The sequence below is a fragment of the Serinus canaria genome, chromosome 21, assembly GCF_022539315.1.
Source record: "Serinus canaria isolate serCan28SL12 chromosome 21, serCan2020, whole genome shotgun sequence".
In the NCBI taxonomy this organism is placed as follows: domain Eukaryota; kingdom Metazoa; phylum Chordata; class Aves; order Passeriformes; family Fringillidae; genus Serinus; species Serinus canaria.
In genome coordinates this window covers 108,464-119,487 of record NC_066334.1, presented here as the reverse complement: position 1 = coordinate 119,487, position 11,024 = coordinate 108,464, and the positions used below count along the sequence as shown (strand labels likewise).

The window sequence follows — 11,024 nt, the reverse complement described above, 5'->3', positions numbered from 1 at the left end:
GGTCTTCTTGAGCCATCTGCCCCCTCACATGAAGTCAAAAGGCAGCAAAGATGTTTTTTAGTGCCACTTCTCACACTTCTGCAAGATGGAATGACTGGGGCAAGTCTGACCCTGTTTCCCAGGACCCCAGGGACCTGGGAAAGGAAAAAATCCAAACACTGAGCGATAGGAAGGAGCAGAGATGAGATTGTGCTGTCAAACAGTAGTCTGGAGGGCAGGATGCTCACAGATGGCACAACCAGGGGATGAGCACGTGTGAGCATTAGCAGGTGGAGAGAGCAAGTCCTGGAGCACTAGGATTGTTGGGACACCTGGGACGATTGGGACACTGGAGCCCTCAGGAAAATTATTAAGAGAACAGAGCTCACTAGTATGCAGAGGGGTCCCAAAAGCTGCCATTGGACATTGACCCCCTCCTGAAGGTGCTCTGCAGTGGTTCTAACGGGTGTTGTCAGGCCATGGCACAACTGTGAGCTCCATGCTGAGGGAGCAGCCCCCACTCAGCAGGTTCTCACCATGGCAGTGGGGTGCAGCCTAAGCCAGTTTTGTCATAAGGCACAGCTCCATCTCCATGCTTCTGCACCCAGCTGGCTCTGCAGTGCACTCATGGAGCAATTGTGCTACAGTACAGCCCCAATAACAAGTTTGGGACTTTTCTGGTATCTAGAACTTGGCAGCACAGGCTGCCCAGAGAAACCATGGCTGCCCCATCCCTGGAAGTACTCAAGGCCAGCCTCGACAGGGATTGGAGCAACCCAGTCTGCAAGCAGAAGGTGTCCCTTGCCCCACTGACAGGGTATGGGATGAGGTGAGTTTTAAGGTTCCTCATTCCTCCAACCCAAACCAATGTGTAATTTTACCATTTTTGGGGAAGGGTTTCCCCCCCCTTTTTTTTTAAGCACCATCACACCAAGTCAGGTCTGCATGTACTATATTCCAGCAAGGACATAGCCAAGCTGTACCAGCAAGCAGCTCCTTGAAACACATTGGGCTAGCACTAGAAACTCCTATCCCTCTGTGCCTGTCCATCATTCTCCAATGTGACTCAATTGCACCTTCATTGGTTTTTTTACTTAAACTTCTCTGCTTTACCCCACCAGCCTGTATGCCTAAAGAGTAAAGCAGTCATTTTTTCCCTAAACCTTCTATGAATACTGAAAACCTTTAAAAGACCTAAGCACACATAGTAACTCTTTAAGACCTTTATTAACAGATGCTTGCAGTTTGACTTGAAAAAATCAGGCGTATATTTCATACAAATTAAAAATGAGGTTCTTAAAAATCTCAACGTGACCAGATATGAAACAATTTACAAACTTTTAAAGGTATATTGAGAAAAACCAGGCTTTTAAAAAACGTGTTTATCATTTCCAAAAAGAGAATTCTTTAGGTAAAAATAATAAAAACCCCATGCTGCATAGATAATGCAGATAGTTCTAGTAATCTGGTCAACAGCAAAAAGCAAGCACTTAAGGTCTTCAGTTCCAATTCTTTTGTTCATTTCTTATTGCTGGAATTTCATTTTCTTCTTCATTTCTTGAAATCTTTTCTTTGATGACTAAACTGAAAAAGAGGGGAAAAAAAGGCTGATCAGACAGGTGTCAAAGGGTTAGAGGGGTGCTTTGTGTACCAAGGCTCACCTGCAATTCAAAAAATTCACCCTAAGCTGCCTGTCACAAGCCCACAGCCCAACCCTCACCAGCTACTTCTTGTCAGCCCCACCCCCCAGCCCCCTCAACCAGCTTTGCAAAGGAACAATGCCAAGACTCCCAAAGAGTCAGTCAACTTAAACCCACAGGGATACCTCCCATCATGGGGAGGGCTGCTTCCACCGAGTTCTGCCAACATTCAGCCACTGCTCAAAGCATAGAAACTAAACCAAATATTCTCCAATGCTACCAGACAGCAAAAGCAACCAAGGTGACATTATCATATTCTTCTGAAGCCTATGTTCTAAGAATTCATCCAGGAGGTGTTGACCACTAAGATGAATACTAGGATTCAACAAATGTTTGCCAAAAGTGAACAGAGATCACTGCAGCACAGTCTGGACAGTGAGTGAATGATCCATCTGCAAGCAGAACATGAAGAAGTAGAACCCATGCAGATCACGTCCCCAAGCTCCCAGTTGGGAGAGGCTGCAGCTGCTGCTAACATTGAGCTGTCTCCCAGCCCAACTCCTCCAGCTCCTGTCCATCCCATCAAGGTGACCACTCAGACTGCTCCCACTACAGCCTAAATGCTTCTTTCACTTTCCTGCCCTCCAAGTAATAAGCAAGGAACAAAACAAACGGGAGACACACATGGGTGACAATGCAGAACAAAGCCCTGGCAATGAAAATATTCCGAAATTAGCAGAACTGTCTCTCAGGAGTCAGCACCAAACAAGCCTCAGTCGCAAACAGGTTCCCTTGCAACTAATCCAGCCTCTGGCCCCTGCCCTGCATACAACCCTTCTGAGTCCACATCTCAGCACTGCAACAGCTCTGACAAAGCCACCATTTCTACCAGTTTTTCCAGCACTTTGATTAGATAAAAAGCTGCTCCTGAGACACTCCTGATAATTCTGCATCACCTTTGTAGAAATGGATGCCAAGGTCTCAATGCCATCCACCTCCCTGTAGGACTCAACTCAGGCACTGATGGATCTAGGTAAATCCCAGCATGTAAATCCCACCTTCTCCTGACTACTTTCAAGTCTTTACATTGGCACTGCTTGAATTTCTGGGTGAGTAGAGACTGCTGTACACCTGAACTACCTCACACAGCCAAGATTTTAAGTGTAACAGTATTCCATCAATGACAATTAAAGCTTGTAACTAAGTCCTCCCAATTAGTCAGCATTGATGCAACAAAGCCTCATAATTCAGTTCTCCAGACATGCTCACAGATCAGTTATAGCATGTGTGAGCAAGAAGAGCCTAAACACTGTAAGGCACAAATAAAAAGCAACCATAGTCAGCAAATGGCATCCCCACGCCCCTGGTCACGCACCCGGATGATGGTAGAGATGTTAAGCCGGTATTTACTCAGCCCCGCCCTGCTCAGCCTCGGGAGCGGACGTGTTCTCAGCTGGTGGTTCGGCTGTCTTCGTCTCTTTGCCATCTTGTGGTTTAGGGTTCTCTGGGCGTCTGCGTCGGTAGTTGAAATTACGGCGGTACCGACGTTGAGGTGGCTGCTGACTTTGGGTTTCATCCCCTTGGTTCTCTTTATCTTCTTCATTTCCATCCTCTCTAGGCTGTCTTTGACGAGGAGGACCCCTGAAAGTCAAGCTAGGCTTTAACTATGCAGCACCTGAGCATCACCATGTCCCGGCTCTGTTGCTGAACAAGGCTAAAACCAGCAGCTGATCTGCAGCATACCTGCGAAATCTTGGTCTGTAACCCCGGTACATGTTTTGCCTGACTGGTCTGCCGTCTCCTGCACCCTGGTTGTCAGCACCCTGCAAGACATCAGGCCACAGACCTCCTCAGCCCCAACTAGAAATGTGCTAACTCCACAGCTTGTCACGCTGTGAGAAAGGAGCTGGAAGGTTGTCAGTTCAGTCAAGGTGGACAGCAGTTCTAGGGAAGAGGTGCACACATGATGGAGAATCCTCCACTTAATCATTCAAACTGGAACACTCTGGTTTTTAGAAGCTGTAACATGAAGACCTTCAGCTACTTCATTTCACGCTACTGCCACACCTTATTAAAATAATCTGGTGTACCTACAAGAAGTGTCAAAAGGTGCATCCCATCACCCTGCTCCAAAGCAACCAAGCCCATTCAGCATCATATGTCAGGCAAATGTTACCTCCACTATCTCTCCCTGTACGGGAGGGTTGGTGTATTGTGGACGACGCCCGTAGGGCCTACGCATATAGTAAGGTGGGTACCGCCGCCTGCGATAGGGACGGCGTTGCTGGGCTTGGCCTTCTGGGATGTTTTCTCCTCCTTCGTTTTTCTCCCCACTCTCACTGTTCTGGTAGTTCTGCTGATAGTTGCGTGGAGGACCCCTACGACGTGGATATCGTCTGTAATGGTTACGATCTGCTGCGTATTTACTGCCCTGCACTGGAACTCCACCAGGTCCTGTGACATTAGCTGCCTCCGCACCCTAAAGAGTGGAAACAGCATTAGGGAAACAGTCACCATTCCACCAGCTACAGCATAACAGTCTAGTACTGAGCAAAGATTTATATCCACGTTGTGAAGAAATGAAAAACCATTCACCTACTTGGATGTCATCAGGCATCAACTCAAACCACAGGCACCACACCAAAGCCTGCAACCTGGGTTTTCCATGTGCGCTCTGACACCCGAGAGATGTGTTTACCTTTTCTCCCTCAACCACATCAAACTCCACGGTCTCTCCATCTCCTACGCTGCGGAGGTACTTCCTGGGGTTATTCTTCTTTATGGCAGTCTAACAACACAACAATGCAGGCACAGCATAAGAATAAAAGGAAGACTTTTTTTTTTTTTTTAGATTACAAAATACTCAAGTTTCTTTATCCAAGGAGAAAGACCTGTACTTCTGAAAAAGCAAGTTAATAACTGGAAAATCCAGGAAGTCATAAAATGTACCTGTATTATGCTCTGGAGTATCTGAAATGTGCAACAGCTTTACCATTTACTGGAAGCACCTGTCAACATGCTGTCTGCTGGTTAAAAAGGCAGTTGAAAACAAAGAGGAAAACTCTCACACCACACACTGGCCAATGCACTCCTATAATCAGTTTAAAATTCAACATCTCTATGATAGTTAGACATTTCTCTGATGCCTATACACCAATATATCACAGCCTTTCCAATCACCCTCTTGGATTTCCAGCCCTCCATTATTTCCCACACACCACAGGACACAGCAGCTTTTGTGTTCCATCCTCTGTAAACATAAAAATGGCCAAGTATCAAGAGATTTCCTCCTCCAAGGCTTCAACACCAGAGTTTCTACTACAGGTCTAACCAATTAATCCTAAATCTACTCCAGCTGTGTATTACACAACAAGGTTTTGTCTTTTTCAGGTGTCAGCACCAGACAATACTCTGTATCAGTGGCCACCTGTCAAACAACATTACTAGAACAGACTCAGTTTTCGGTGCTCTGCAGTACTGGATGACAGTTAATACTCAATACACACCGTGCTCAGGCATGTCTTGCTTATCAAACACTTTAACTGAAGGGCAATAAAAGTGCAACAACTTTATATAAACACCTGCCACACAATTTCATTAGATTTCTTCTGCCTAAATTGTACAAAATCAATGGAAAAACATGCCCACAAGTCTCAGTAGCTTTAAGGAAAGCCTTATTACAACAAGTAGCCAGTCCAACAGCTTTTTGTGACACATGAGCTATGTAACAGGGATGGAGAAAAGCACACACAGCTAGACTTCTCAAACAACCTGATTTTTTTCTGATTAGATCCCTATAACGGTTTAATTGTAAAAATATTACAGAGAAACAAATCATTAGTAAACTGTTATTTCAGAAACATAGATATCAGCTACATGACAAGTCCTGTAACACAACCAGTAAGTCAAGGTCACTTACAGGTGGCCCTACTTGCCCATCAGGTCTGAAAGCCTCTCCTCAGAGTATGTATAACCTCTCACAAACCAGTGCCTCTAAAAGTTGGTAATTCACACAAAGAACAAGCATGAAGCTGAGAGATGATGAAAACAAAACACTTTCCAGGCATTGTTTTTCCCTTCCTTTGTGTTAACATCAGCAGCATATCCCTAATTTGAGACAAAAGAATGACCCATGGACTCCTAAATGCCCAAGTAAATCAGGTTCCACTAAGAATTCTTTGTGGGCTGCTTACTAAAGAGATCCTGAGCCAGAAAGAGCAAAAAGCAAATTGCTGATCACAGCAATTAGACAAAGAACTAAACCAAGGCAAACCTGCTCCATAAAGTAAGACACAGGTGTGGTGTGCAGTCTTGGTCTATTTTCTCGAGGCTTACCTATTTGCCATACATTATATCTAAGGATACATATCAGTTAAACTGAAAAGCCCTTTCTAAAATGTTGGTAGACTTTCACTGAAAGCCTAGAGCAATAAAATCTGTAATTCTGCCTAGGAAAAAAAAGTTTCATTGGCACTTCACCCTAAGTTCAATTAATTTCTCTCCCTGCTGCGAGCTATTCATTTAACTTTATTTCCAGATGCTTACTTAACCACTGTATGAATCCACAAGGTGACTGGACTCCAAGCAGTTACCTCCAAGGCCATACAACATTGAGTGCATTTCTCATCACTGTACAACATCAGCCACTTGGCTGATGTGCAAAATCCCAAAATGCAATGAGGCTCTTCTTGCAATGCAACCAAGAATCAGTTGTTTGTGTTCAAGTAACAGTGAAAAGGCAAGGATCTTCCACAACTTCAATCCTACTTAAATGGGTCAGGAACAGGCAATTTCTGAGAGAGAATATGTTTAAGTTTCAAGGAAATCTTACCTGATGGACAAACACATCTTCCTTGGTGTCATTCCTGCAAGACAAAAGGAAATTGAACTTCATTAATAAAATGCACAGTAAATTAAAAATTCAGTTGTTTGGTACAAAGGCAAAATGCAGATCTATCATAACAGGCTTTCAGCATTACTCCTCAACCTGCTATCAACTAGTACCTATTAGCTTACTTTGTGTAGGAAAGAGATCAGCTTTCACAAAGTGCAAAGCGCAGTAAGGTACATTTCTCTTCACTGCTGCACACCCCTCCATCCTTCACATCCCATCACCAGAGATGTTTGAACACCTGACAGTGACCACTTACTCCTTCCCAGCAGTGCTCTGTGGGAGACTGGCTACTGCAGCTTTTGGAAGCAGCTCTGCCCTTGCCACTGTAGCCTCACTTACATCCCCTGAGCCTCAATGTTTCACTTACCTGAGGAACAGCAACACCAGCTGCCCTGAAGGCAGCACAGCTGGTCAAGCCTTGGTCTCCCCTCTCAATAAACAGAAAAGAGCTCAGGTCTATATCTGTAAGGGCCCAAGAGCACCCATCCTTCAGCATGACCCTGGCAGAGCTTTCTCCACTGCCATGAGCCTGAACAACCACAGCTCAGTACCAGCTGCAGAAAGAAGTTTCTTTTTTGCTCTGAATAGGTACAGAGACAACCTTGTGCTGATTAGGGCTGCACAAGCCACCTCCGCCACTTCTGAAGCATGGACATCCCAGCTCCCACCACACCAACCCACCCTCACCGCAGTGTTAAGTTTCATTACAGCATGGAACAGTCTGAATCAACAGCAAAGTGGCTTTTATTTCCTAGTTAAAGACGTAAGTAAGCTTGTGTGAAAACATGCTCTGAGCTGGAGTGCTCATGGCTAGTGGTAACAGAATACTTGGGTTGGTTTTTAGTAAGATAAAAGCCAGGTGCTCCTTCCCCCGGCTTTAAAATGTGAGATTTGACAATTAAACTTCCTCTAGAAACTCCATCCAAGCTACAGCTATTCCAACAGACATCACCAGTATAAATAAGTCCCCTTGTTTCCTCTTGAAATTGATGCCTACAGACCTCAAAGGTTACTGGGAAAAGGCAGCCAAAAGGCAGTGGAGCAGAGCCATTCCAATCTCATCTCCAAAGCCCCAAGAATGCAGCACTCAGAAGCCCTTGCAAAGCCAAAGCTAAAAGACTCTTCTTCAAAACATTATGTCCAAAATGCTGAAAACCTTCACAAGAGAATAGTAACATGCTTCTAGTAAAAATGTTAAGCACCTTCTTTCATCCTCAGCTGAAAAACAGTGGTAGGAAGTGCTCATCCACAAACGTGGGATGCCTTGTACTTTTGTCCAGGTTGAATTTGACAACCAGACCAGATACTTGTTTTTAAAATCCATTTGCAAAGCAGTTTCCATTCAAGAGGACATCAGAATTTTGGCTTGACAACTAACAAGGCCACGCAGATCTCACTGAATCAAGTGAAAAACACACCAGGTCATCTTTACAGCCTCATGCCACTGGCCACATCACTCCCAACACTGTTTTCCAGCAAAGACATCTGGAAGCAGCAAGCATGCTGTCATGTGGACGATGGAACAACAGGACCATCACTTTTTCAAAGAAAATTTGGAAGGGGGCAAGAGAAACACCCATTCTGAAGGCCAAACAAATAATTTAACTGATCTTTGCAATATGCCACTCTTCCATTCACATCTTTTATCCACTAAAATATATTAGAAAAAGGGAAACAGACAAGCAGATAGATTAAGAAGATGCTAAATTCCAGCAGGGCACCAAATACCATGCCAGACAGTGCAGCTCCAGTTATGACACAGACCAAGCCAGCAGCTTTTTGCACTTCCACTTGTTATTTTGGCAAACGCAAGAAACAACCATCAAAGACCCAGAATTCAAACTCCTTCCTATTTTGGAACAGAATCACACCTCTAACATTAAGAACATACAGAAAATACCTGAACTGATCATGCACCTACATCAAAGCTCATTTCAGTTCCATAGCCTAATTTTATCTGAAAGCAGACCTGGCTAAAGCAGAGCCATGCAAAGGCAGGAGCTCCTGCACAGCTTCCCTGCAGCCAAGCAAAGATTCCAGAACTGAGGAAACGTCCTCCCCTTCAGTTACCAGGCTCTAATCTCTTGATAATACGAGATCATGCTGGGTTTCTCATTGCAAACGGCAACCTCAGGGATTAAACAGCTGCCAAAGTAATGACTGGGGAAACTACTCGGATGTCTCAACTAGCTGCTGCTGCTTCCTTGCTTGACTGACATCACAGAATATTTTCACTGCTGAGGAAACAGGAAAAGCCTTCCCTCGAGGTGGGGTTTGTGGCTGGGATTTGGGAGGCGTTTCCAAGCCAGAGACAGGACAGCTCTCAGCACTGGTGACTCCTCAACACACTGGGAGCTGATGCATGGCATGATGAACAATGCAAACTGGGCAGACTGGGAGGCAAGTTTGTAAAGCTGCAGACACAAAATCAATTCAGGAGCTTGACAGAAAATTTAGACTAGTTTATAAAGTAACAGGCAGTTCAAAAAGGCAGTGTTTAAACCAAACATAAATAAAAGTTCCAGTAATAACACTATACTTGCTTGCCTAAAGGGGAATTTTCCAGTATGCAGCCTCATTCTGAGACTAGGAAGTTTAAGTACCACGAATTAAGGGAAAAAGCTCTGGCAACACTCTGGGGAGGGTCCCCTCAACCAATGGGGCTAAGAATTGCCCATTTTTAAGAAACTTGTTTGCAGAGCACTTCCTCTCCTTGACAGGCCTACTTCAGGTACTTAAATAAGTCCCAAAACGTTCAAATTATTCTTTCACATCAACTACTGTCATAAAAAGAATCTTCTAGGCACTTGTCTCATGAGACCAGTCCACACACATGAGTGTGGCAGCAGACTGTGTGAACTGTGCTCCTTTTGCTCATTTTCCCACATGTTGAGGGTGTCCTCATTAGAGCGTGTTTTAACTACCAAGTGCTAAAACCAATTTTTGCTTGCATTGATTGAACTTCACGCAGCAGTTTAAACAAATACTGTGCAAATACTGTGTGTGCTGACAGCCAGTGTACTTTTATATCCTTAAGGGGAAAAAAAAAAACCCCAAACACCATAAAAGGATGGACCGTAATGTAAGACACAGCGCCGTGGAAACAGACTCGCTTAAAGAGCCCATATCTTGTCTAGGTTAAAGGACTCAAAAGCCAACCAGGCAAGCCCCGAGCGGGTCAGAAACCCCGGGGTGGAGAAAGGGCGTATCTCACCAGCTCCTTCTACCAAGCAGGGCGAGAGGCGGCAAAAGCACCGCCGGCCCCCGCCCCGCCTGTCACCCGCGCGACACAAGCGCCGAGCCGAGCCGAGCCGCGCCGCGCCCCCCTCCCCGGGGCTCCTCGTGACAAGGCCCGCGCGTCTGAGCGCTCACCTGTTGATGAAGCCGTAACCGTTCCTCACGTTGAACCATTTCACTGTTCCCAAAACCTTCGTTGCTGCGGGAAGGGGGAGAGTGAAGAGGGGAAGGAGGGGAGGGAGCGGCGCGTCAGGGGCACGTGGCGGGGCGCGCGCACAAAGGCCCCGCGTGGCGGACATCTTGCGCCGCCCCGCCCCCACCCGGCACGCGGGGCCGGCGGCGCGCGGGGAAGTGAGAGAGAGGGGGGTGACTAACGGCCACCGCGCGCGCGAGCGAGGACACGAGCCGGGGGCGGGGAGGGGGCGCGCACCGCCCCTCGGGGAGGAAGGGAGCGCGCGCCACCCTCAGCCATGGCGGGGGAGGGGCAGGGGATCGGGGCTTCCCACCCCACTCCAGGACCCCAGGCTGCCCTCACCGATGACCTTCTTGTCCCCGCCAGCGGGAGGCGCCGCCGAGGCCAGGCCGCTGCCCCCGTTCCCGGTCCCACCGTTTGGCTTGGAGTCGGCGGGGGCGGCGGGGGCCGCCGCGGGGACGGGGGCGGCTGGCGGCTGGGTCTCGGCCTCGCTGCTCATGGCGGCGGCTGTTCGGTGCGGACGGTGGTGGTGACTGCTGTTTGCGCCGCCTCCCGCGGTGTGATGGTGACTGAGGCCGGCCGTGGGGGGGGGGGGGGGCTGCTCCCTGCTCCGGGCTCGCTGAGCTCCGCTCTCCGCTCCCGATACCGATCGAACTGGCCACAATGGCGGCGCGCACCGGCTAGCCACCCCGCGCGCCCCGCCCGCACGCGCCGCAATTCGCCACCCGGCCCGCCCGTTAAACGGAGAGCGATCCCATTGGCCTTTCCCCAACCCGCCACCGCCTCCCGCCGAAAACCTATTGGCGGTGACCCCTGCCTATCCTCAAGAGCTCGCGCCCATTGGTTGCTTCGCCCGTGGCTGCCAAGCTAGCTTTTCTCACCGGCCGACACCGGGTGCCCGCCCCCGCCTCTGATTGGCCGTTCCGGCCGCCGCTCCCGCCCTCAACGGGCACGAACGGGGAAGTGCGCGCGACCATGTGGCGGTGGCTCCTGTCCTGTGCCGCTCTCGATACCGCTTCCGTTCTCTGTAAAGACCCAGGGCAGAGCGATCCTGCGAGCGGCTCCGGTCCTAGCGCTCCGG

The 11,024-nt window shown here is 47.9% G+C and overlaps 1 protein-coding gene across 4 annotated transcripts; it reads right to left on the bottom strand.

The window, feature by feature from the left end:
* Window positions 1-1,187: 1,187 nt before the first annotated feature.
* Window positions 1,188-10,613, bottom strand: YBX1 (Y-box binding protein 1). Of its 4 annotated transcripts, XM_050982518.1 has the most exons (9): window positions 10,439-10,612; window positions 10,286-10,339; window positions 9,886-9,949; window positions 6,451-6,484; window positions 4,318-4,407; window positions 3,796-4,098; window positions 3,363-3,442; window positions 2,995-3,272; window positions 1,188-1,563 (listed from the first exon to the last, which is right to left on the bottom strand). In XM_050982518.1, the coding sequence occupies exons 1-8, from the start codon at window positions 10,440-10,442 to the stop codon at window positions 3,026-3,028; spliced, it is 876 nt and encodes a 291-aa protein (XP_050838475.1). In that variant the 5' UTR covers window positions 10,443-10,612; the 3' UTR covers window positions 1,188-1,563; window positions 2,995-3,025. The 4 variants fall into 4 exon arrangements, with proteins under 4 accessions (XP_050838475.1, XP_050838476.1, XP_050838473.1 ...); XM_050982519.1 differs by having other exon boundaries at window positions 10,286-10,613; XM_050982516.1 differs by having other exon boundaries at window positions 1,188-1,558; window positions 10,286-10,442.
* Between the last annotated feature and the right edge of the window lie 411 nt (window positions 10,614-11,024).

What these genes read in the sequence shown, in the direction of transcription:
- YBX1 (XM_050982519.1), bottom strand. Translation starts at nt 10,442, where the DNA reads ATGAGCAGCGAGGCCGAGACCCAGCCGCCAGCCGCCCCCGTCCCCGCG. An exon ending in AAGATGTGTTTGTCCATCAG is followed by an intron (nt 4,408 to 6,450) that starts GTAAGATTTCCT and finishes TTGTGTTGTTAG; the next exon opens with ACTGCCATAAAGAAGAATAA. An exon ending in TACAGACCAAGATTTCGCAG is followed by an intron (nt 3,273 to 3,362) that starts GTATGCTGCAGA and finishes GTTAAAGCCTAG; the next exon opens with CTTGACTTTCAGGGGTCCTC.